Source organism: Eublepharis macularius, chromosome 13 (assembly GCF_028583425.1).
Source record: "Eublepharis macularius isolate TG4126 chromosome 13, MPM_Emac_v1.0, whole genome shotgun sequence".
In the NCBI taxonomy this organism is placed as follows: Eukaryota; Metazoa; Chordata; class Lepidosauria; order Squamata; family Eublepharidae; genus Eublepharis; species Eublepharis macularius.
In genome coordinates, this window is record NC_072802.1 from 49,923,395 (window position 1) to 49,951,004 (window position 27,610).

The 27,610-nt window shown below is 44.8% G+C and overlaps 1 protein-coding gene across 2 annotated transcripts in view; it reads right to left on the minus strand.

Annotated features, from left to right (window-relative positions):
* Positions 1 to 27,610, minus strand: part of OSBP2 (oxysterol binding protein 2) — a 139,080-nt gene that overhangs the window by 49,885 nt on the left and 61,585 nt on the right. For both annotated transcript variants that reach the window (XM_054996264.1, XM_054996263.1), the window contains exon 3: positions 4,861 to 5,111. In XM_054996264.1, the coding sequence (XP_054852239.1) occupies positions 4,861 to 5,111 (251 nt within the window). The remainder of the gene's footprint in view (positions 1 to 4,860; positions 5,112 to 27,610) is intronic.

Sequence of the window (27,610 nt, forward strand, 5' to 3'; positions counted from 1 at the left end):
CCAGTGAAGTGCAAGTGGAGCACAAGTGAACAGGGAGGAATACATGTCAGTCCGTTCACTTGCCATTCAAGTGTCGTTCGTCACTTCTAGCTTGGGTCTCAGTCTGAGACATCAGTACCTGGGAGGCAACCTCCACGGAACTCAGCATCCCCCCACCCTGGTGAGAAGCCAGCACCTGCATTACCCAGGATCTTCTCATATTGACAGAGGCAAAATATCTTCTGGAGGGTCATCAAAAGATTAGACCGCAAGCATTCCTTGGAAGGCACTCTGTTTTGCAGGAGTGGGCAGAAGCAGAGCCGGAGAGACAAAAGTGCTGAGCTGCTGTCTCCAAGTCTCAGCCTTAAAGCCATCAGCCCCAATGATCTGTCCAAGGTGCTGGGCTTCTGCAGGTGCATGCACTTAGGTGTATGCTCCTAGTTCCTCTGTGCTACAGAACCACTTGGAAAGGTGCTAGTCCATGGAACTTCATTGAGAGATTGTCCAGATCCTCTACAGGACCCATTCCAAAGATTCTGTAATGTGTTCTGTAATGTGTGTTCCAAAACGGCCAACAGAGAACTGGAATGGGGTGGAAGCTTACAGGGGAGGACCTGAAGAAGGAAAAGAGTACTCAATCCCTTCCATGCCAACTGACTCTCTGCTGCGCAACCCCCTCCATCCCAAATAGGCTTACATCTGGTTTTGGAGTCTAGCAAAAAGCAAAAAAAGAAGAACAGCTGCAGAGGTATTAAAGTACTCTGAAAAGCCTTTTAAACTCTAGGACATGTTTCCTATGCTGCACTTCTAGTGAGGTTTCCTCTAACCTTCTGTCTACTGAATCATCCAAAGGGACTTTTCTGCTGCTTGTCGGAATACTCTGTGCAACTCTTCTATTTACCCTTTGATTAGTTCCTCTGCTTTGGGATGCACCTCCCACGCCACCTCCACACCAGACTGCCACTTCCACCTCTGCACCTCCTGCCCATTTCTTCCTTGCCTGTTCAGCCCTGCAGCATACTCTTTTCCTTATCTAGACCTTCATTTCAATGGTAGGCATAAAAACAAGACAAGATCATTTCTATCAGTATTCTATTCTAGGAAAAACAATTCTTTTTTGGCCCAGCAAGATATATAAAAATTTTGTGGGTGGGGATATATGTACTGCGATTGTGTGGACCTGGACATGTCTGTTTCACAAGGGTGAAAGCAGGAAACAAAGAGAAGCCTACTCTGATACTGCAAAGAGAAGAAGCCAATGCTGCTTCTGGAAGGGGAGGGTGGTCTCCATTCATAAAATTAGTCAACTCTGCATCTGCTGGAGCGTCGGTAAACTGTTTGAACTCTGTATTAGTCATGCACACAAAATGGGACTCCAAGGATAGCACGTCAGAACTAGGGAGGTGGGAGAGAGACTGTGTGCATTCCATATTCAAGAAGAAGCTGCATTCTGCTTGGTTCTGGGTCACTACAGTGGCTCTTCAGCCTTTCACTCTCAGGATTACTATGAAGCCAAAGAAGTGAACTGGGATCACCGTCCAACTTTAAGTGAAAATCATCCGCTAGGACAACCAAAGCTGCCTCTGTTCCAAACCCAGTTCTAAAACCAGACCAAAATGGATCAACTGCACACAAGGCTGGCGTGCCCATTGAGGCCAGGTAGGCGGTTGCCATGAGCGCTGGGGAGCCGGAGGGGGCACCGGAGGAGGCGCTGGGTGCTGAGCAGGAGGGATGGGAAGCCGCAGCTGCTGCAGCCTCCCAGCCCTCCCGCCCAGTGCTGCCGCCGCCATTGCCGCCAGCACACGCCCCCAGCTGGGCGCAGCAGCCGCGGGCCAGGCACGGGCGGCGCAGGGCCAGGTCTGGGGCGGCGCAGGGCAACCGAGCGAGAGAGCTGGGAGGCCACCCGAATGCCATCTCAGCTGCCCGCCGCAGCAATGGGGCCGGCTCGCAGCGCACACTGTGATAATGTCACACGTGATGTCATCACGCAGTGTGGTGTGCGCACGCGCGCCAGAAACTCTGGTGCCACCCCTGACTGCACATATGGCATTTCAGAATTCCCTTGAGCTGTTTCCCCTCCACATGCCCTATTACCTTCCCCAAGAAGGACAAACTGGAAACCAACCTGTAATTGGCCTCATCAACCGCAGCCAATAAGAAGTTTTTAACAGTTTGACAACGGTTTTCTTCAGAGGCTTAGGGGGAAAACCCCTTGGCTCAGTGAGGTGTTAACAGGTTTGAAGAAAAGGTTCCAATATCTTTTCCTGGCATGATTTTAAATGCCAAGATAAGCATGGCTCAAGAGCACAAAGATCTCACAAGGATCTTGTCAGCATCCACCGGCAAGATCACTTTGTACCTATCCATACCAAAAAAAACAAGGAGGTGCTTCTAATACCTCAGGTACTGTATCCGCTCTCAACTTAGCCCCCAAGTTGAAGCAAAGAACTTGACAAAACATCACTGCCAGAAGCCAAATTAACATCATTGACCAGGTATTACAAACCTCTGATCTGGATGAGGTTCAGCTAACAAGACACTGGCAGAGAACCAGCCCTTTCCCCCCTGCAATCACTGCTACCTCATAGGCTTGCAAACGGCTCTATTGTGCACTCTGATTCATCCAAAGTCTTCTGCTAGTAATACCGGAGACATCTCCCAGTCTTCATCATAAAATATGGCCTATGCAAGGGTGGGAAAGATTGCCAGAGAACAACATTGTCTATGACTCTTGCCAGTCCATCATTTCACCTGGCTTCAGGGGTCCCCAAAGAGCTGTCAGTGAAGTTCTCAAAACTCCCCTCAGCAGTCTGCAACCCAATCAGATCCATTAATTTCTGAAAGTGGACCATTATTACTGATTATTTTAAATGCTTGAGACTGGGCTTCATGGCCAGAAACATGGTGCATCTCTCCCCACTCCTAGCTCCTAACTGCTGTTTCACTGGGGCACAAAAATTATTGGGCACAAGGGGTGAGAATGCACTGAAAGGAATGCCATGGCCTATATGCTCACATTGTAAGAAGAAAATAAAACATCTAAGGGCAAATACACATCTATAGTCTCCAAGTTCACATATGTCATCCATCAGATAATGGTAGCTGTCAATTGTAGCATTCATCTCAAGGGAAGGACAAAGTGGCTGCAAATTCCTCAGATACTAGGAAAGAGGTTTTTTTCCCTGCAAGGAATAACTGCAGAGATTCATATAACTTTTTCTGAATAGAGTTGACACTGCATTTAAACAAACAAAATGTATTGGCCCCTATTCCCACAGTACGGTAAGCCTACTTCAATTTCACACTTAATCCAGAAACAACAGGTGTAGATGCCAACTGGGCTCCTTTAATCTTTAGATATACAATGATTTCTGCTTGTTCTAGTCTCTTCTTTGTGGTTTATACACAATGGGAAAGGCAGATGTAGTATATCCAAAAAAAGCACAGAGGGATAAATAACTTTATAACACAAAGACTCAAGCAACATTGAAAAAAAACCCAATGAAACTGAACTAGCAAAATTGAGTGGCTGTTGGGACAGTCCTCCGAAGCTAACTTTGATGCCTTGTTGCAACACAACTTGAAGTCAGTTGTTCCAGCACCTAGAAAAAACATGTGCTGATATTTCTCCCCTTTCAGTGGTTTCTAATGATTTGGCTTGTCTTAGTAACTGTCGTGGTGGCACCAAAGGAACATTCCAACCACAGACCACTAGCCTGTCCCTCTTGGCATGCCTTTCAAGAGCTGGAATTCTTTCTGCCTTGTTCACAGCATATGACGATAACACACACATTCTAGCTGAACTCTACACAGCCTCTCAGAGCCCCTGAGCTCAGTGAAGCAGGCAGCCAGGTCCAAGTGCCAGCAAGCTCCATCCCTAGCCTGCCCCAGTGTAGAGGCAGCAGGTATACGAGGATGGGGACAAAGGCAACAGACTGGTGGCTTCCCTCAGTGATCCAGATGCCTAGATTGAGGAAGTACAGCAGATCTGGGATCTTGAAATCAACCACTAGCATGGGATCACCCAATTCCCAGAGCAAGAAAGATTCTGGTCTTTGTTAGTATCTTAGCTTGAAATGTGCAAAGTTCTCTTTCTGGTCAGCAGTTTGGATGATGCTGGGAGTCGGAAAGCAGTGCTTGGGCCACCAGCTCTAAGGCTGACAGCTCCTCACAAACTTAAGAAACAGGCCTTGGGGGGGGCAGGTTGGGACATTTACATTGCAGCAACAAGCACCAAAGGCCCTTTGGTGGAAAGGGTGAGCTCAGAATTAAAGGGGAGGCACTGACAGATGTCTCTCAAAGAAATAATATTTGCTAGGGAGACCTTTAAAAATTCATATCCATTTGGCTGCTGTTTTTCCTCAGCCTGCTCATGCTTTTAACTCACAATACATTTAACAGTTACTCGCTCATTCATCCTTGTAGTAACTATAGTCAATTTTAGCAACTCCAAATCAACAGCAGCAGCTCTGTGGTGTGTGCTATTACTATTCCCCATTCACAGCTAAACTTAACCTGCAAGTTTAGTGCTAGCACTGGGGAAAATCTGAACCCAGGAATTCAAACTCAGGCAACACTGTGGGAGGTGGGGAGCAATCTGAACTCAGGGATCTGAATCTGAATCCATCAAAGAGAAAAATCTGAAGCTCTCCATCAATAGGACCACACAAGCTCAAAATGAAACAGCAGCACAAAGCATACCTCCCTCCCAGCTAGGACAAAAGACATCCAAGAGTGCAACATTACCTCCTTGCATGCTCACTCTACGGAGACCACTAACTGGCTGCAGGCATCCCAGATGCATTAATGCATGATCTGGTCAGGAGAGGATCTGCGTGACCACCACCAGCACCCCACAACGAGTAGCTGTGCCCCACTTACATTGATCATAGCATTAGAGGTGATCCGGAAGAGAGTGGCTCGCTCATTGACAGCTTTGATCTTCTCCCCGCTTTCGGCAGGCAGCTTCAGATTTTCCAACTCACTCAGGGACCTCTGGAGAGCTGCCCCATGCTTTGCAATGAGGTCGTTGCAAGTGCTGAGATCCTCCAGCTTACTTGAGAGGTTTTTCAGAGTGCTGTGCAGCTCACTCTTGTCAGACTGGGAGGCTGGCTCCTCATCACCGGAGTCATCTGTAGAGGGGAACGGTGGCAGCAGAGGGGAGGAAGAGACAAAAATGGTTTCCATGGTTACTAGCTGGACTGTATTAAAAACACGGCAATGGGGTGTGGTGCAAAGAAAAGTGAAGCGAGGACTCTGTTTACAGAGTGCTATTTCTCGTGGCCACTCACTGCCCCCTCCCATCTCTCTCTCTCTCTCTCTCATGCTCACTCACTCTCACACATACACAAAATCATTTGATTTTCTCCTCCGTTCAAAGTTTGAGAGGACTTTTTCCTTTGCCTGCTTTTGTCCTGAACACATTGCCCGCCATGTGAACCTTACTGGAGTTAATGGAATGTACTTTCAAATGTCAAAGAATCCAGGGGAAAGTCCTGCTCCACCCCACAATGCTGAGAGATATTTTATTTGTATTAACCAAAATATCACAAAACTGTGCAAACTTTTGAGTTCCCCAGAACACTTCATCAGGATGGATGTTCCGAACAAAAATGGGAGAAGGAAAGACATTTCAGGGCAGGGCCTGATGGGAAAACTCACAGGACTGCAGCTTGTGGGATTTTACAATCGAATGCAGGACATGTTGCATACTTAACCGGATTACATGGCATAGGGTGCAAAGCAGATTTCAAGATTCACCAAAGGCTACAGGAGAGACTGGGGAAAAAGTGGCCATACTTCCTTCACAAATATAAAAGCTTGCAGCTAAAACCAATTATTTTTTAGGATGATACATTAGGGGCACATCTTGCTTCGAAAACAAATTTCTAGTTAAAATACCAAGTAACTAGTCAGCTATATCATTGTCCTTGAGAGTGGTTAATAGACCATGTCCCATTACTTGCAGTTCCTACAGCAATTTCTAGACAACAGGGATTTTCTTAGTTTAAATCCACAGTTGCAGGATCCTGCCAACAACTGAAACAGGGTAGCTTCTATCAAGAGTAAATGACGGGCAATATACTGCTTCTGTAATTAAGAAGCAAACCACATGCTTTGCAGGCAGAAGGTCCCAGGTTCAATCCTAAACATCTTTCTTTTTTTAAGTTGGAGAGCTATTGCATGGGAGAGAAAAAAAGAATTGGGAGGGAATGCATATTCACAGTCTACATTCTCTATCAGAAGAGAGTTCAGAGAATCAGTAAGCATTAGATGGCAGATCTAGAAAATATTACGAGATAGTTCTTTCCTTTCCACCTTGTAGACAGGCTGCTCTGTGGTTGTTGTGGGTTTTCCGGGCTGTATTGCCGTGGTCTTGGCATTGTAGTTCCTGACGTTTCGCCAGCAGCTGTGGCTAGCATCTTCAGAGGTGTAGCACCAAAAGACAGAGATCTCTCAGTGTCACTGCAAAGCAGGGGAGCAGTCCTGTTACAGTGTCACTGCAGTGCAGGGGAGCAGCTTTAACCTTTACTAACAAGTGGCAGGAGTAGCTGCTAGCGGATGTCCAAATAGTCAGATAGGAGTCAGGTAATTTTCTCAGCACCACTGACCCCTCTGGAAATATAAACACCTGTGGGATACTTATTTTTTGCTTTCAAAACAAACACATTGAGAGAATTTGCACATCATCTACATGAATGAGGGAAATGTTGAGATGTGGCCGATGGGCATGTTACACTAATTCTATAAATCCTCTTGTGCAACTTTGGACATGAAGTCAGTTGCAGAAGCTTGTAAAATCCATTTTGCAATCTATTAAAAATAGCCTTTTCATGATAGAGAAAGAAAGTTGCATAGACAGCAGTATAAGAAAGTTAGAAATAAGCAGGTGAATGTAGACCATATGCTGTTTCCCCCTTTCTGTGCCTCTCTTGTGATAAAGTATGAAGTGTATGCTGCCAATAACGTCTGCTTTACTATGAATAAGCCAATTATATATTAACAAGATATGTCTTCCTACTTTGATAAACCAATGAATACTAGCTCCTTCGTTCTGTAACGTATAAAAAATAGCTGCACCATAGTTGTAGGTATCCATTTTGGCAGAACAGCAGCTGCTTAAATAAAGCATTGTAACTTCTTTTAAACTAAATTAAGTGATTTTCCCCAACAAGCTCAAACAATAGTTTGGTAGATGAGAACATATATCTAAAATATACTTATTAAGATTCCTGCAAATACAATTTGCCAACTTAAAAAAAATTCCTAGTCAGTTACAGGGGGAGAGTTAACCATCACCAAGACCAGTTGATTGACGTTTCCTATAGAAAAGCTGCAGGTCCTCAGCCTTAAGAGCTGCTTCCCGCGCACCCACCCCATACACACACATGTACACACCTGGCTTGGTCTCTCCACACCCAATCACCTCCACTTCCTCTACCCCACATTATTCTCCCCGAACTAACAGCAAGGATTTCCTCATGTGGTATACCACAGTACATTTATCTCACTAGGAGTCTCTATATTTGCCTCTTCATCAGCGAGACTGGAGTCTTCATTGTCCCAATATGCATCACTTTTAAGTTACTTTTTAGATCATCCCCATTTTCTCTTTATTAGAAATAATTTCAGGACCGTCTGTCAGCTCTTGCTTTTTGTCAGGTACTTGCTTACCCCACCCTGTATTCCAGGCCTTCCAGCTTGGCCAAATGAGAAAGGAGTCAAGCCAACAACAGTGAACCAGCCTTCCACCTCCATTACCTTCAGTGTAACGAAAACATGAAGTGATTTTAGAAAGTTTTTTTCCCTGACTTGATACCATGGGGCTGACTACACAGATCCTCTGCTGCCCAATACAGGGGCAGTTGCCAAGCAGCCACGCCGGGATACTGGAAACATTACATCCCATGGAATGCTGTAGAATACATCCTTCACTGAGACAAAGACCAAGGCTCCTGACTGGCTGCAAGATCCTTGTCTGGGATTGGTCTCTAGGAACAAGCATTCTGATTAGCTGAAGATCTTGACACTGAATGTTGTGAAGCCTAAGCGCTTTGTTTGGAATCAGATCACTAGCCCACAAAACCCAGTACTATCTGCTTTAACTGGGTGTGGCTCTCCAAGGTCTTTCTGACTTACTTCCTGGTGAAGCCAGGGACTGTGGTGTCAACCTTTATATGAAAATATGTGCTTTACCACTAAGCCACGGTCCTGCCCACCATAGGAAATGAAATTTATATCTCATGAGTCCTGAGGAAGAACTCAGGGTTGAAGCATATCCTGAATCTGGGAGTGTTTTGTTTCTTCAGTTAATGTTGCATCATTGCTGAGATTTGCGTTATGCTGTAAACCAAGATACATCTGACTGACCACCAGGATACTTGGCTTTAAGAAATCTCAATACCATATCACCCAAACATTAGAAAACAGATGATCCAATAAGCGATTTCAACCTGTTTAATACCTAAATCACAATGGAATAGGAAAGTCACTGAGGCAATGGAACTGCTGAACACATGCATCACTGAGACAGCAGGATGGGGAATATTTGTCTGTCTTAAACACAAAAACATAACATCACAAGATACCATTTGTGTGCTGCAAATAACATAGTCAATCTCCAATATGTCTCTGTACACAGAGGAAAAAGTGACAGATGCTAAGGTTCAGAAGGAATTAAAGCTGGAAGGTAAAATGAACCCACAGATGGCAGGGGCGGGGTGAAGAAATGGGTAGGCAGCAGAGAGACACTTCATCCTGGTCTATTCAGCCACAAAGCAAAAATGCCAACCCTGAAAAGGTTATCAGAAAGGTAAACAGTCTGAGGCTTCAGCAACTGACCGGCACAAAGGCATATGAGCAGCTGAGCTAAGATGACACTTGCATAACAATCTGCAGTGACCAGGCTAATGAGATGGCACAAGCCCCTGGAAGGGGAGGTGGCAAACTGAGTGAGAAGCAGCAAAGGTATGCAAGCTGCAAAGTCAATCATTTGGAAGGGGTTTTTGTCAGTCAGCTTGAATCACAATCAACATACAACTCCCAGTGGCTTTTGTCATTCATAACCTGATGCTAAAGATGCAAAGGGCACAGCCTCCATGAAAAAAACAACTCAGATCTATTTGCAACTCCCCTTCCCTATATATGTGAGTGTGTATATATATATATATATATATGTGTGTGTGTGTGTGTGTGTGTGTGTGTGTGTGTGTATACATACACACACACACAAACACATATATATCCATGCTGCTCGTACTAGTAGCACTTTTTATTTATTTACTGACTTTATTTATAAACCTGCCTTTCTTCTCAGTGGGGACACAAAGATGCTTAACATAGCTCTCTCCTCCATTTTTTCCTCATAACTACCCTGTGAGGTAGGTTAGGTATATATGACTGGTCCAATGTCACTCAGAAAGCTTCCATGGCAGAGTGGACATTAAAACCTGGGTCTCTCAGATCCTACACTCTAACCACCGCACCACACAATACATTATTAAATGTCATGCTATTTAAACCACACATTCTACATATCAAATAGCTAATTAACTATTAACTTTTCATCTGAAACCGAGTGTGGTCCTTTGGTTTGAGTCTCTTCCCCAGTAGCCCTTGAGGCATTCTGAAACCTGTCATATTTGCAACACATCCTGTATTCTGTTTTAAGACTCTGTAAGCTGCAGGCTGGCGGCTTTTCCATCAAGCACTGTAACATCAGTCTGCCTCTCCCCTTTTTTTCTTTTGTACTGAACATCCAGCTTAATGAAGAGTTCCTGGAAACTTGAAAGTTTGCCCATTGTTTTGTGACATTTTGCTCAGTCCTAATAAAAAGGGAACATACTGAATGTGTGTTTAGACTTTTTTTGAGGACCAACACGGCTACCTACAATCTTGGTCAAATTATATGACTAACCAGTGAGTGAGTGAGTGCGTGCGTGAGTGTGTGCGTGAGTGTGTGCGTGCATACGCGCAGTGGCAAGAAAGCCTCCAGCTTGGCACAAACGTCACTTATTTGACATTTGCAAAAAAACACCCTTGCACAGGTTTGCCTTTAAATGGGTAAAGCTAAAGACAGCTTTACAAGAAACCATAGCTTCACAAGAAACAAGTCCAGGAGCAGACATATGAGCCATAATAGGATGAAGACACGCAGAAAAGATGAAAAAAGCTTCAGGAGTCATAAGCTTCATTAGGTGGCAGTGGCTGGTAGGACACAGCTGTTTTCAACAAAAAAGTTCCAATTAAAGAGATTGACATCCCCCTTGCAAACCTCCCCCCCTCCCAAAAAAACCCATTGGTTTCTGGGCTCTGGTGCCAACTCAGATACAGCACCAGAAAGCCAAACAAAATACCATTTTCTGTACTGTGTATCAATTATAAGGCATTTTTGGAAGCTCGAATGTTTCTTTGCACATTAGTGCAGAAGACAAGGATCCTCTTCTCCTGCAAGAATGGCAGTTTGCCAGCATCCCTGGCAGTATCTTTCCCCAGAGCAAGGTCTCCTCCGTTGTCTCTGTCACAGCCAGATGTGTTTGGGAACAGAAGGAGCAGGAAGGCCACTGCATCGTGACAGCCTTGGAAATATTATGCCTTTAGAATTTGGGAAGGGGGGAAGGATTCTTTTAGCAGAGCCATTCCAAAGCAAGAAGGGAGATGGGGGCAGCACCTGCCTATCACTACTTCAGAGACTCTCTCTTGCACTCATGGACCACAGTGCGATTTCAGCCCGCTTGGCCACAATATTCACTAGGCAGTTTTGGACAAGCTGCTGAGTTTCAGCTTATCAGATTTCCAGAAATGTCAAAGTCCCCTTAGCAAAAAAATCCCAGAATAATAGGAAATTTGGTAAAAATTAAAATGCATACAATTCTGACTTGCCAAACCGAAACTCTGTAACGCCATGAACTTAAACTACATTATATATAACTCAGAAGTTGTTACATAAAACTTTACACTTACTGAGTCACAGCATACCTCCTCTCCTTCCCTAGAGTTACAAGTATTGCCACCGTTTAGGACAGAGCTACAGCTTAAATGGCAAAGAGGAACAAATACAAAGTTGGAAAAAAGTAGCTTAGACTTTGGGGTTAGAAACAATATGTAGTCGTCCTGCATACAGCAAAGAAAAATATCCCTAGGAAAAGCCGCAGAAACTAACAGTCCTATAACACAATTAGCACAACTTCACCAATTACTCTGATAGAGAAAACAGTTTGTTAATTGAAAATTTTACCCCCAAATTCCCATATTTTTCCATATCATGCTGTGGCGTTTATATCTTCAGTCCTGTTACTGCCGACACCTCTGAAACAATTAGCTGCCTCAAGGAGAGGAGAGTCTGCCTCGTGTGGCACCACGGCCAAGCAGTGGCAATGAGAGATTGATGCCAGTCTGCTCAGTCCAGGGTAGTTCAAATGAGGACAATGCCCTTTTAATAGGGAGGCTTACATAACAGCTGCAGCTCACAGGAACACAGAGCTACCTAACACCAAGACCAGAGCGCTCAGGCTCATCAGAAGGTGACTTGCAAAGGAATACCGGAGCAGGAAAGCTCCCTCTGCCCCAGCCCCACAGCAAAACATGGCCCTGCCAACCTTAACCTGTTTCTTTACTTCCTTTATTATCTGCTTTTCCAGTTGAGACTCAAAGGGGTTTACAGAATTATAAAGACCTGTGAACAAAAAGACTTCGGTCAGCCTTAAAAGATTCAAGCATTCTATCCATATGGGAACCCCATTACCACCCATTGCATTTCTGCTCTGATTTTTCCAATCCACTTTGCTCAAAACCTCAATCTTTTCAGTCAAGGGCTCATCTCTAACACCAAACTTCAACATGTCCACCAAACTTCAACACTTGTCTACTATTTTTTTTGTCTCTCTTCTGTTTCTTTTTGTTTTTTCACCTCCTCTCAAAAGCCCATACACTGTAAAAAAAAAAATTCTGCTGCTGCACCTCACATCGGGTTGTGGTGTGTCTCAGGTGTGTTGCATTACGGGACCCAGTAGTAGAAGACTAATGTTGCAGATCATTTTCTAAATTCTATCACATTTTTTATAAATCCATGCTCATGAAAATCCCAAGAGATATATGGGAAGGGTTAGGGTTAGGGTTAGGGTTAGGTGTCTCTTCCTAATAGATTAGATCTGCATTCAGAAAGGAAAAGACCCCATGGTCACTGATGGAGGTAGTGTCCCATGGCAACATTGTCCCTAAGTGAAGCTTTTACGTTTCTCCATGGGAATTAACTGCAGACTCACATACGTCTGGAAAAAAACTGGAGTAGGGTGGAGAGACCTTGTGACCCCATTCGACTCAAGCCTGCTGTTACCTGCATAGAATCATAGGGTTGGAAAGGACCTCCATGGTCATCTAGTTCAACCCCCTGCACAGTGCAGGAAATTCACAACTATCTCCCCATCACCACACACACCCAGTGACCCATACTCCATGCCCAGAAGATGGCAAAACACCATCAGGATCCCTAGCCAAACTGGTCTGGGGAAAATTGCTACCTGACCCAAAGTGGCAATCAGCATTACTCTGGGCATAGCTGTCTCATGAGACAACAGCAACCATAGCACTTCCATAAAATAAGAACCGTACTTTTTCAGATGTCGTATCTAAGCTGATCTCGATCAGCTGGTTCTATCAGGGATATTTGTTAATGCTGCAAAGTTGCACGGTTAGTAAGACATGGAATCGTATGTGGTAAAACACTCTTCAAGTTAGTATATTTCATCAGATAAAACTTACTTTTATTGAAGCTGATTCAAATTCCCTTGTATTTTTGTACTAACAGAAGAAAAACAGAAACCTAATTTAAATAACACTATTTCCTATTAAAAGTGGCCAGTTAATCCAGCTGCATGTGAGTATGAGACCACAGGTGTGCCTCTGGCATGCTAGCACAGGAGAGCTCTGCAGAAGTGTCTTGCTTCTTCCAAGACCACAAGGAGAAAGAGAACAAAGGAGTCAGAGAGAAGTTTCTAACTCAGACAAAGAGAGGATTAACATATATACACAGTCTGGTTCTAGTGCAAAGGGAAAAAGAGTGATTCCCAGTGTCCAGGCATGCTGAGTCACCTCTATTCTAACAGGTTCCTGGATAGTTTGATTTACCCTTCACTGCCAGGAATAATCAGCAAAGACTTCTTAATCAGCCAGGAATAGCTGAGGCATTCTCTGTGGTTTATGTGGCACAATAGAAACTTTATGTGGTCCATCAATCAGAAATATACGTGGTTGACAGACCACATTCAGACCACATTCAAGCAAACAGAACACAGAAGTAATCCCAAGGCTCATGGCATGTTTCCAAGGTTTTCTAAAGGTTAAACAAGTTTATCTACATAGATCCCAGAATGATGGAAACCAAAGCATAACAAAGTAGTAACCCAGTCTGGAATGTTCAGCTAACACCACCTTAAATCTCTTCAACCACTGGAGGTGATTGAGACACTCAATTAAGTTGACAGAGAGGAAATCAGTGGATAAATAACCTTAAGATTCCTTTCTTTATGGGAAAAGGTTGTCAATTCAGAGACCCAGTAGTAGAATCAATAGCCAGAGAGATCTCTGAGGGCAGAGGCACAAGGAAAGTCATTGTGATAAGAACTAGCAAATTATGTAGAAATACCATTTTTATTCCCCAATGGCAACTGCGTGCCTGTGTTCTCACCACAGCCTCAGAATCACCTCAACAGGTCCACACTACTGCTGGCTCAATGCTTTGGAGGAGCAGAGCGGACCTTGAGTAGTGAATTTTGCAAATCCCTGCCCCGCTTCTTCCTATATCATCAAGCCTGTCTACAAAAGGGTTCCAGAGGCCGCCCCCAAACTCTTCATCCACCTTAGCATTAGCTAAACCTGGCTAAAATCAAAACCAAACTAAATGCCCACGAGGAACTTCAGGAAAAGCTAGCAAGAGTTCTACAGGGAAGGTGCACGGTTATGCATTTACAAACAAAGAATAAAAACTACGGGGAATCTTATACCAGATACAGCACAATGCTGCACAGCATGTTATTGACAGAAGTGCGCAAATATTTTATTAGTCATCAATAAATTTAAGTGCAAGAAGCAAGGTGTAGGGTTTTTTGCATGTATCTAATGGCTCTTTCATGACTAAACTTACAAGGTACCATACCTTGTTTTTTTTTAATAGGGCACCACAAATGAACCTGTTGCCATAGGAACTGCCTGCCTCACTGGAAGCCAAGGCAGCTATTTTTGGGCTCATGTCATGACGCTACTAAATCCCTTGTGTACAAATTGATGACAAGCTATCAGCCCTAAGCTCCTTTGAGATGCATCTTCAATCTGCTGCCTCATGAGTGTTATTGAACTCATCTTTGTACAGGAAAGCGTGATGCAGGCACAAGGCAGGCCGTTCAGGAAAGAACAGCCAATGTATCATTGATTCCATTTTTTAAAAAATTCCTCTTCTGCCCATCTCGCTGCAGTCTCTGCATTCCCGGGTCTCTGCAAAACAGACAATGCCTGGCGCCCAGCCCTGCTGAATAATCCTACACAAATTCACAAATCAGCACAGAGACTTCCAGTTCGTCCACACGCTCAAAAAAGAACAGGCTTTGGGGGTTTCCCTCATTTATTAACACCTAATTACCCAGCTCAGCAAACAGTGTGAGAGGACACACTTCATCAAACCCTCCATTTCCTGCGCTCAGATCTATGCTCAATATCACTGATACTGAACAATCATATTGTATATTGCACAGATACAACAAGTACAGGGGAATCCTACAACATCTATGTAGCTTCTATAGCCGTGAGAGCCAATTAAAGTCCAGCCTGAAATTATATTTGTTTACTGCCTGTATCGATAACCTGAGATATGCCAATAAAGGCTTTATTGTTGTTGTTGTTGTTGTAATTAAGGACTGGATCAGATCTAAATTCTCCACCACCAGAATGGAACTTTCCTGCCTCACCCCCACAGCCCGCTCATCTCCTTGAAGGGCATCGGTAAAAATTCCCCATTTATTCTGGTATCCAACCCTAAGCCTAAAGTGGTTCAGTTACACCATTTGATATTTTAAACATCTTTGACCTGCTGGAAAAACAAATGCAAACCAAACAGTTTTACTTGAATTATAATTGGCCACCATGAAAATTGACAGCAATGAGATCAGACCCTATTGGTGACTTTAAATTAACTATGATTTGACCTGTAGGCGTTGAGGAGACTGTTGCAAAAGAGACAGAGTGAGAACAAAGGTCAATTTCCACAAGCACAAAATACAGATGAAGCTCAAGGGTTTGGTTTTTCACATACAGGAGAGAGATGCATCTTGGTATGTATGTATGTATGTGCGTGATGTAACTACTTTCACACATTTATTGTGCAATCCCAAACAGTTACATTCTTCTAACTCCAATGACATCAATGGGCTTAGAAGAGTATAACTCTTCTTAGCTCTGCACTGTTACTTTGCAGGCCCCCAAGGCAGCTAACAATTTAAAATGTTAGAGATACAAATCACCATATTTAAAACCAACACAACAATTCAGAATTTAAAAGGAGGGCAGGGGGAACTGTAACCCAAAACTATCAACGGAGACAGCATGGCTATAATCTGCTCCCCAAACAGGCCGTACACTTTAATCCCTGTCAGAGATCTTCCTGTACCTGGGAACAAGGTGCCCTTCTCTCCTTTGGATGGTAAGAATTAAGCAGCTTCACATTCCGCACACCCTAACAATGATAATGTATTCCATTTCTGTACTGTCTGCATTGCCAAACGAAGGAGGATTTATTGTCGAAGGCTTTCACGGCCGGAGAACGATGGTTGTTGTGGGTTTTCCCGGCTGTATTGCCGTGGTCTTGGCATTGTAGTTCCTGACGTTTCGCCAGCAGCTGTGGCTGGCATCTTCAGAGGCTTAGCACCAAAAGACAGAGATCTCTCAGTGTCCTGAGAGGTCACTGAGAGATCTCTGTCTTTTGGTGCTACACCTCTGAAGATGCCAGCCACAGCTGCTGGCGAAACGTCAGGAACTACAATGCCAAGACCGCAGCTATACAGCCTGGAAAACCCACAACAACCATCGAAGGAGGATTTCTCTCCAAATTAGCAGTGTGGCCATTGCAGAAGTGAACTACTTTGCTGCTACTGTTGTTTGCAAGTAAATTGCATGGAAAGTTAAAGGAAAAACTAGAGGAACTTCTTGCAAGTCATGATGCAGCAATGGTTCATAAAAAGAATGAGATCCTTTTCTGTAAAATATTGGCTATACAGTGCATGTGCTGTCCTCTGACTGGTCAAACAATGGTATGAAAACAAATATTGTTATTACAAGGACAATCACTGAGGAGGTAAAGAGTGACTTCTGAGGTTATAGATTTTAGCCCAGCATAATCCCCACAAAGATAATCCAATACATTTTTGCCCAGCCTGTTCTTCAAGGAGCTCAAGATAGTTACCATACATGGCTCTGTTCTTATAAAACTTAAAAAAGCCTGTCTCAAAATCACCAACAGTGCCATCTTAAGCAAAGTTACACCCTTAAAAGTCCATTGAAGTTAATGGGCTTAGAAGGTGTTACTTGGTTTACAATTGTACTCTTAGCAGCTGAGGGGGGATTTGAACCCAAAGATCCCTGCTTCTAGTCTAATACTCTAACCATTATAGTACAGTGGTTCTCATCTGGCTTCTAGGGCTGTGCATGGGTGGGTTTACCCGAAGTGGGAAACAGATTCGGAATACCCCCAAATCCGAAGCGGCGATTCAGGGATCGCTTCAGTATGCTCCATGAAGATTCAGAGCATACTGAAGCGAGGGGGGGAACTCCCCCCCCAGGGAGACCCCACCCCCACCCCCGACCCCTGGGGAGATCCATCCAACCCCCACCCACTTACCTGGGTTATCAGCTGGGCGGCAGCGGCAGCACAAGGCTGCGTGGCCTGGAGCCAGCTGGCTCCTCTGCCGCCGTGCCACCGCCCAAGCCTGCGGGGTGGTGGGAAAGGCCGGAGCCACCTCCTCCGGTCCTTCCTGCCCCTCAAATGGCTGCGATGTGCCGGCACCGCAGTGGCCATTTGAGGGGCAGGAAGGGCTTTCTCCGCCTCCTCCAGCCCTTCCTGCCCCTCAAATGGCCGCCGTGGCACTGGCATGCCACAGCCATTTGAGGGGCAGGAAGGGCCGGAGGAGGTGGCTCCGGCCTTCCCCACCACCCTGCAGGCTCGGGTGGCAGCACGGCAGCGGCAGAGGAGCCGGCCTGGAGCCACCGCAAGGTAGGTGGCGGGGGAGGTGGGGGGTTAATGTTTAAAGGGCCCCACCACTGCTTGCAAGCAGCAGTGGGCCCTTTAAACAAGCCCCGAAGCTTTCCGAAGCATTTCCGAATGCTTTGGAAAGCTTTGCTTTGGTATTCTGAAGTGGGGCCAGCATGCTGGCCCCGCTTCAGGGAATACCGAAGCATTCCGAATCGGGTTGCTTCAGGTAACTTTACCCGAAGCAAAACCCGAAGCGCACAGCCCTACTGGCTTCCTATACTTTTTTTTTCTTTTCTGCATTCAACAGCAGAATGTATGAATATTAGTCATCTTCCTAAAGAAGAAACTTTCATACTGTTTTATATCATTTTAATAGCTATGAATATTAAATGCAAACTAGCATTCACATTTAATAGCCTGCACTCCCTGTTCATACAGTTAAAGACAGACACTTGTTTGTAATGGAACCCATAAATAAGGCAGCAGAAGTAGCTATTCTTTCATTTCCATATTTATAATTTAATGAAAACGGCAAATAATGTAGAATGCAATCAGCAGAAGCAAAATGGATTTTTTTTGCCATTACAACATAGCTACAGTTTTTTCCTCTTTACAGCTAATATACAAATACAGATATAAAAATGTAACGTGGCCTTTCATGGTTTGCATGAGACAAATCTTAAAAGTCTGTGCTTTTGAACACAGCAGAGATTTCAAAAGGAATGCAGTGGCTCAGCACAAAGCACAGGGCCACCCTAAACACTAGACAGATGGGACCCTGTTGCAGCTGGGGAATTTGTGGCTCAGCCAGCCAGTTCCCGGAGGCCTCTGCCTGTGCTACAAACAGAGGGCTAGACTGAACCAGCTTTTCCAGTCCTCAGAGGGGGAGGAGGGCACTCCCTTTGACTACCAAAAAGACTATGCTGGGAATTCATGCGGCCTGCAGGGACAAAAGCCATGTGGGACATGGACTGTAAGAAGGAAGGGGGAAAGGTGAGACTGATTGAAAAAGTCTCTCAAAATCAGGGTCCACACATTTCAGCTCACCTTTGTAGCCAGATATTTATCTCTTACATTTTAACCTTCAATTTTAACTAAACATTGACTCTCAGCCATTCAGAACAAATGCCAGTTACAAAAATGTGGCTTGGGGAGATGGTTCTTAGCAAGACTGGAGTCCAAGCATGAATGAACACAGTGCCTGGTTGCTTCCTCCATCCTCTCTGATGGCCTTATGAGAGACTTGCAGTCACCAGTTATATCCTCCCTTCCAATACAGAGAATTTAGGGCAAGGGATGGGTCAGCTTTCACTTTACACCAGGTTTTGAAGCTACTCAGAAGCAGCAGGAGAGATTCCAAGGGCACCGTGAAACGCCCCCTTCCCTGAACCACCTACAGACTGGACAAAGAGGGACGGTGCAGTCTGTCTCTCCCGTCTCTCATCAAATGAGATCCTTCCCTCATCCTCAGTAGTGTGGAGAACTTGGGGACTGTACTAGTCACCCAAAGCCGTGCAGTCAATTAAGAGGGCTGGTCCTCACTGCTGGTCACCTGGCAACCACCTTCTGTAGGTTTCTACCATGGAGTTAAAAGCCGCCTCCGCCACGAAATTAATCCCCACTTTCCTCAGAAGGAGAGAAATAGAGGGAGGATCAAGTTATTCGCTGTTTAAGTCTCTGAAGTCAACTTGGGCCATCTGCAAGCAAGGCCAGGACTTTCTTGGCAGCTGCTGGTTGAAGCTGGGCTGGACCAGAACTGAGAAGACATCTACAGCAAAAGAATGGGCCTCTCTATCCTCCTCAGCATTGCTTACCCACATAGATGAGAGGGTTCCAAGGTGACAATGGGGAAACAATCAAAAATAGTTTCCTGACGCTGCTGGAAGGCCCTCCTGGGAAATACAAGAGAAGGAAGCAAAAGAGCTTGCTCTTCGGCATTGCTACCGCCCTGGATCAGCTCTATCTACTCCCAGGCCTGTTTTTAAGATTACCAGCAGTTAGTGTTGGCTCCATCCCAAAGTTTGCTTCCCCTGTTTGGAGGCTGCATACATGTTCAGAGTCCTGCAGACTTTGTCACTTCTGGTATTTAGGGAAATGGATAGTATTAGGCCACTGGAGGAGCTCTGAGATTCTCACAAGAGAGCAAACATGGTGTAGTGCTTAGGGTGTCAGACTAGGATCTAGGAGATGCAGGTTCAAATCCTCATTCTGCCTTGGAAGCTCCCTGGGTGACTTTGGGCTCGTCACAACCTAACCTACCTTAAAGGATTGTTGTGAGGATAAAATGGAGGATGAGAGAATGTTGTAAGCCGCTTTGGGGAGAAAAATGCTGTGTAAATTAAGCAGATGGAAGATGAATGGAAGATGGATATATACATAGATAGATATATAGTAACTACACATTTTCTTAGCGAGAGTAAACTAGATCAATGAATCTTAATGGGAGCCATGTCCTCTACAAATCTTGTGGGACATTTAGAAGTTGGGAGTGGTGGTGCGTTCAAGATTTTATGCAGCCCCTTCTCCCCATTTGCAGTGGTTTTTAATAATCAGTGGTGAATAGTTTTATTCTGCTCACCCTGCCGTAACTAAGCATAAAACCCCAGATCCTATTCCCACAGAGGTCTCTAAAAAAATGTAGCACACAGCAAATAGAAATCAATTCTCTCACCAATCTACAGAAATGTCCAGAACTCTGAGGCCTGAACACACAAAACCAGAGACTGCGGCCAGATCCACTGAGTGACACAGTAGGTCTCAGAGCTGTTTCCAAAAGCATAACAGAATAGACAGAGTAGGCCAGTACACCAGTTTGGAGACGCTGGAAAGGCCAGTTTTGATATTATAAAACACACAAAGCCTACCCTTGCTTGGGCAACAGAGAAATATTTTGCACCTGTTATACTTTGGGCTGCAAGGGAAGACCACCCCCCTTTAGGGATCCCAGATTACTGAATTCACAGTCCAGAAATTGCAGACTAATTTACCAGATACATATCTTCAAATATTTTTCTCCATCCCCACAGATGGAAACAGCATTATCAACTTCTGGCTGAAAATCTAGGCTCCCACATCCCCAAACAAGAGGCAATTTTCTCCACAGCAGCTTCACTGGAACGGAAAATTCAATAGCAGTTCAGGTAACGTGCAAAGCAAAAGCCAGCACCAGGAGCCTGATAACTACAGAGCTGGCCTATCCAGGACAGAAAGAGAGAAATCAAGAAAGAGAAATCATCCAAGAGAGAAATCAACAGGAAACATAACATTATAAAAGTAAACCAATCTGAAGATATTGTTAAAAAGACAAAGAAGCCAGACCTTGCTATTTTTTACATGCAAAGAAAGTTATTTATATCACTGTACACAAAAATGGTTTTTAATAGCAAGTAGGGCATCACCACAGAGGTGTGTTCCCTTTTGGCATAATAGCCATGCATAACTCTTGATAACAAACCATTCCCACTATTCATCTCCAGGGAATTAAAGAAACAAGCAGAAAGTCTTTTTTAAAAATAAAAGATGCCAAGTCTAAGAAAATAAAGTGCAAGAAGGGACTGTCAAAAGATTGATGGTCGAAGGAAAGATTACAGAGGGCTTACAAGATGGGAAGAGAAAGGGAGGTTTGCTGTCAGAGGAACAAGAATGCTGAATGCCACTCCTGATACCACCAGCACCCAACCCAGAACAAAAAACAGGGTTGCACTTACCTGTAACTATTGATCATTGAGGCCTTCTGTGCAGGCACACACGGGACTGTGCATGTGCAGGCCTGCTGATCGGTAGGTTCTGTTGCTAAAATTTCCTCTGGGGGTGTCTGCCCCCTCCCAGAGGGTAGGCATGGCTTGTTTCCTGCTGAAACAGCCTGCTGTCTGGAAGGAGTGATGCCTTCAACCCTCAGTTTCTCCTTAGCCACTGGAACTCTCCAGGTAAGTAGTGAAGAGCACACAGCAGGATAGGAGGGAGGGCATGTGTGCCTGCACAAAAGACCTCAATGAACAACAACGCTGGTTGCAACTCTGTAAGTAAGTGCAACTCTGTTTTCATTTTCAGTCTTCTTTGTAGTCTCACATGGGAGATTAACAAGCCACTTACATGTGAAGGAGAAGTGCACTCTTCATGAGAACACTGTTTGCAGGACAGCTTAACCCACGGCTGCTTCCCTCCTGTTATGTACATCTAGGGTGGTATATAAATTGAATGTTGTTGTTGTTGTTGTTGTTGTTATTATAAGGTCACCCTACAAGGCCACTCACTCTTGGACCACCATACAAATTTATCCCATTTATTGGCATAAGATCTCCTAGCATTAGGCTAACATTCGGTTTACAAAGTATGCCATTATTATCCCCACAACAAAAACACCGTGAGGTGGGTGGGGCTGAGAGAGCTCCAGAGAACTGTGACTAGCCCAAGGTCACCCAGCTGGCTTCAAGTGGAGGAGCGGGGAATCAAACCCGGCTCTCCAGATTAGAGTCCCGTGCTCTTAACCACTACACCAAACTGTATCTCCTTGATCCTTTTGCGCCCCCTTTGGCTTCTCACTCTTGGACCACCATACCAATTTATCCCGTTTATTGGCATAAGATCTCCTAGCATTAGGCTAACATTTGGTATAACTTCTGCTACATCCTGAGGAAGGCTACCTACTTCAGAATTAAACAGGGCATTAGTTTGAGTCTGGGTATGTCGTGATACCTCACTCCTTGGTGCAGCAGATCCTTTACCAATGGTTAAGTGCTGAAATCTGCTGTTGGCCATTAGAAGTAGCCTGTGAAACCATGCTTGACATGGCCAGAAGGGTGGTATTATTATGCAACTCATTCTCTCCATCTGTATTTTCCTGATGGTGCAGGCTATGAGGGGTATGGGTGGGAAGATGTAAAATAGGTACCCTGACCATGTTAACTGGAATGCATCTCCCAGGGACCCTGAGCCCATTCCCCTCTGGAACAGAACAACAGAGGCTTTCTGTTCTCCTCTGTGGCAGACAGGTCTACGTTTGAGAATCTCCACTGCTGGAAGATCAGCCATATACATAACTTTCAGTGACCACCCATGAGTGGAAAAACCTAGCCTGCTCAGTCTGTCTGTATAAGACTGGATGTCCCCAGAACACAGATGGCCTGGGGGGAGACACGGTGTTGCACTGCCCAGTCCCAGATCAACAGTGACTCAGGGCAGAGGGTCCATGAAGTAGTGCCTCTCTGCTTGTTTATGTAGATGGTCATATAATTGTTCATAAGTATTTGGACATGTTTGTTTTGCATTATATCTGTGAAGGAGATGAGCACGGAATGAACCGCCCTAATTTCTAACCTATTGATATGTAAACTTCTCTCACTCTTCAGCCAAGTGCCGTTGTACAGTTCCCTTTTCTCGCAGCACTGACAACTCATTAGCCAACTCAGGTAAGGTATCTTGAGCAGATTTACAAGGAAGACTCAGACACTGGGAACTGTTTAACTCAATTTTATAACAGCTTCTGATAACTTCTAACACCCAAATATCTGTAGTGGTAGATACCCAGACTGTGTAAAAGTGGGTTAGTCTATCACTGAAAACAACAGATTCCCCTTGTATTAGTCAGAATTGCTTCTTATTTTGGCTTAGGTCCTTGCTCCCAGCCAATGAAACACGTTGTCTCAGTTTATGAGTGGACTTACACCTCTGGTACTGCCCTTGACAGGCAGACATTGAGTGATTATGAGGATACTGAGGTTGGTAGGGCTGGTATCTGGAATAACAACCTCTATACTGATGCTATTGCTGCTGTCTGTAGAAGGGTTGAAAACCTGATAGCTGAGAAGATGGCAACGCTCCATAGGACCTCGTGGTCTCTCGTTCTTCCACTTCTGGGATAGATACTCATCTGTTTTTGCAGAGAATAATATCTCACCCTTGAAGGGTATATCTTCCACCCTGATTCTCATCTAAATAGGTAGGGGTGTGGACCAGAACCATGTATGCCTTTGAAGAACTACAGCCAATGCTAGAGCCCTGGTAGAAGAGTCAGCCATGTGCCTTCCAGAATTTATCTGCTGTTTAGAGAGCCTAATCAACTCCCTCTTGGATCACCTTGACTAGAACTTTCTGGTCCTCTGGCAGATGGTCATTATACGCTGCCGTCTTATTCCAAAGGAATATCTGGTAAGTCCCCAGTTTGTTGTAGTGGTTAAGAGCACAGGACTCTAATTGGGAGAACCAGGTTTGAGTCCTCAATCCACTTGAAGCCAGATGGGTGACCTTGGGTCAGTCACAGCTTCTAGGAGCTCTCTCAGCCCCACCTGCCTTGCAGGGTGTTTGTTGTTGTGGGGATAATAATGACATACTTTGTAAACTGCTCTGAGTGGGTGTTAAGTTGTCCTGAAGGGCGGTATATAAATCGAATGTTGTTGTTATTAATAGCAGCATAATTAGCAATTTTTATGTTGAGGGCTGCAAACATATAAACTTTTTGCCCCAATCCAGCTTCTTTCCCTCCCTTTCAGCAGGCGTAGAAAGGTGGCCTTGCTTGTGCCTTGACTGCATCTCCTCTGTGACCAACAATGACAGAGGAAGATGGGTGAAAAGAAAGGGACATTTGCTTTCCTTTGTCTTATGAAGCCCTTCAGCCTACTTGGATGTTGGTAGAATAGAAGCTGGCTTCTCACATAAAACAGATGTCCAATTTATGAACCCTTTGATCACAGGAAACGTGATGTTGGCTGGGTTTCCTGAACAGAGGTGTTCTAGTATTTTGTCCTTGGGTCTTGGTTCAGAAGAAGCCAAATCTATGTCCAAGGAATTTGCCATTTGGAGCATTTGCTTGGCACAGAGCCAAAAGTCACATGTGGGAGAAACAGGTTCTTTATCTCCCACGGCCTCATCTGGTGATGGTTCAAATGGCAGACTTGGGCTCTGCTCCCCAGGCAGGGCTCTGGATCTAATTTAGGCAGATGAAAGGCCATGAATGATTTTGGAATGGAGTACTGTTGATGGTGCGCTTTGGTTGTGCAAGATCAAATGGTGATCCCACAGATTCTGCTCTGTAAGGTTCACCTCCTGAAGGTGGAGGCACTCCCTTGTATCATGCTGGGCATCTATGTGCACAGCAGCTCTGGTGCAAAATTTGTCCATGCCCCTGGTGGGCTGAGTACAAAGGACCCTGGGACAATTCTCCTTCTTCCTCTGAGGAACAAGCTGAGCAGGAACCCAAGCAAGGGGAAGGGGTACGTGGCGTCTCCACTACCTCCAGATCTCCAGCCTCAAGGTCTATGACCTGCATTCTGTGAGAACCCCTCTTATGCTTGGAGTGTTTCGATTTAGATTTGGCCTTTTTCCTCAGTGGTTCCAAGGATTCTGGAGTTGGCCCTTCTGTTCCCTCAGATCTATGCCTGATTGGATTCAGAATTGAGTGTGGATCTGCAAAGGCAGGTGTTATAGACGGGGCTCGTACTGCCTGATCTGATGGAACTGTCAAAGCCGATGGACTTTGAGTACTCAAAACTCATTGGTGTTGCCGGATCCATGATGTTGCCAGATCGGATGGACTTGGAGTGCTATCAGATCCTGTGCTCTGGGAGGGGGCACATGCCCCCTAAAGGAAATTTTAGCTACAGACCCCACCGATCAGCAGGCCTGCGAATGCACAGTGCCATGTGGGACTGCACAGAAGACCAAAAATGAACACTAGGTGCACAAAACCATCTCAACAACTCCATGTCAGAAACTCCAGCACCAGAATCTCACAGCCTATCAGAGACAGTATACATCATGGGCAGCCAACCTGTGGCACAAATGCCACTAGGGGCAAAAGAAGTAAGAGTCTGAGTATGGGCAGGATACTCATGGGTCTAAGCCAGGGTTCCTGCAGGCATCATGACACCTGCCAACACCATTCCCAGTGCCCACCAAGTGTTTTCAGAAAGTGGATAGGGCCAGGTGGAGCACTGGCCCAGCTAGGCTTCTGATTGGCCACTGTGGAGTTGATTAGTTGCGTGGATTTTTTAAAATGTTGCCTTGACAGCAGCTGAGCACAAGGATCTTCACTGTGTGACTGAAGATAAGCTGCAGCAGATATTTTGTGACCGTGCCCACCATGCTGTGCCAGAACTCCAAAGGTGCCTGCAGGCTCATAAAGGTTGGTCTAAGCTATGCATGGGATTAGGCTCAAATTCTTGCCTGATCTTTCCAGCTCTGTGCTGCAGCCTGCTCTGCTGGACCAGGGCTAGGTGATAGGCTCACAAGAGAGGCACTTTCATAATCAGGAGGACTTGTGGCACATGAGCCTCAAACCGGTGGTTTATATGGGCTCAAATACATGTCTACAGCCATGGTTAGGGTCATCAACTGGCCTGGAGAAAAATACCATGTAACAAAGGCTTAACAGGATGTTATGTCAAGTGATAGCATTTACCTTCAGGCCACAAAAAGCATCAATTGCTCATTTCCACACATTAAACCTCTATTAACAGAACAGGACATTTTCCCCCAGGCCAGATGGCAATACTAGCCAGGAGTTAAAAGCTTGCCATAAAAAAAAGAGGAAAGAGTTCTGGAAAATGTGGTTTCTGTTCCCTATATACAAAAATCCCTAGTGATCATTATGGCTCTTACAGCTGCTCATCCTCCAATCTGATATATGCCCTCATGTGCCAACAATGTCCTTCTGCTCTGTACATTGGACAAACCAGCCAACCTCTACGAAAAAGAATAAATGGACACAAATCTGACATTAGAAATGGAAACGTCCAAAAACCAGTGGGAGAACACTTCAATCTACCAGGGCATTCCACCAAAGACTTAAAGGTCGCTGTGGTTCAACAGAAACCTTTCAAAAACAAAATCCAACGGGAGGCTGCTGAATTGGAATTCATATGCAAATTTGACTCTGTCAAGCGGGGACTGAATAGAGACTATGAATGGTTATCACATTATCACAGGTAACAGATTCTCTTTACAGAGGCGTGATCTGGGGGAGCCCAGTGACGCCTGGTGTGGGCTTTCGGGGACCACAGTTCTCTTTGTCAGATGCAGCTGGCAGGGAGAGCTGTGGTTATTGAAGGCTTATACTACATAGGAATTGGATACTTTCACTGCTACAAACTAATACGGCAAACTGACTGCACACCAAAAGGAGATGTTTACATTTCCAAGCAAAGGAATGTTTTGATTGCCTCCACGCTAATTGCATTCTGTCCCCTTGTGATTTATGTCCCCTTCTTTCCTCTCTCTCTCTCTTCCCCCCTCCTCTTCTGTATCTGCCCAGTTTTGATCAGGCATCTGACGAAGAGAACTTGATTCTCGAAAGCTTATGCTACAATAAAATTGGTTAGTCTTAAAGGTGCTACTGGACTCTTTTTGATTATTGCAAAGACATTCTGAAATGTCACGAAATAGAAATAGCAAAGGGGGAAAGACACAAAGAAACTCCAAATGCTTGTTTTCAGTTGTAATTATTTCCATTGCTTGTTATCCCCCCCACCCCCGGAAAGAAGTTGGTAGAAAATGGCTGAAACCAGAACCGTGTATAAGAACAACTGGCTGGATGCAAGCCTGCTCTATGGGCAGCATGGCTTCAACCCACTTCACAGATTCATCAGCAAAGGAAATTATCACCGATAACCTGCTTTGGGTACCCCTGTTTTCTGAGATTAGGTGGTTGGCAACCTGAGGGAGGGTCTTCTCAGTAGTGGCACCAAAACTCTGGAATTCGCCCCAGGGAGATTGCCTGTCCCTTGCTGCTGCTGTCTTCAGCCAATGCGTAAAGATTTTTTTTTTTTTGCTTGGCATTCCCACAGTGATCTGTCATCTCTCCTCAATGTTTTAACTGTTAACTTTTATCTTTAGTATATATTTTAAGTTCTGGTTTTAAATTGTTTTAACAATGTATTTACATGTTGCTTTTAATGGATTTCAGGATGATATTTTAATGTATGAAAGTCCCCTCTTCCCCCCTCGGTTGTCTCCCCCACATGCTGAGCTTTGGAACAGGCAAGAAACAGCACAAGAGGGTGCCCTGCTGGTTTCTGCTTACCTCAAAGTCCAGCTTGATATGAGCCTCAACCCCAAGTTCTTTGGCCCACAAAAAAATTGGGGGAGGCAAGCAGAGAGGGGACAACCACAAATGATGCCTGGCTGTTTTTATGCTGCTGGCTTGCTTTTAGTGGTTTGCTGTCAATGTTGATAATTTATGTTGCGTTTATGATTTAAAGCATTATTTCTACGTATGACCCATCTTGAGTGAGCCTAGTAAGCTAGGCTAAGTTTTATGTAACGCTTTGAGGCATTATGGCATGTACCTCTGGAAGTATCTATGGATAATGGCTGAATTTCCTTCTGCCTTTAGGATACCTATTTGCATAAGCCTTTAAACCACAGTATCCAAAGCAATCACGGAGAAGCAGATAGATCTGTCAG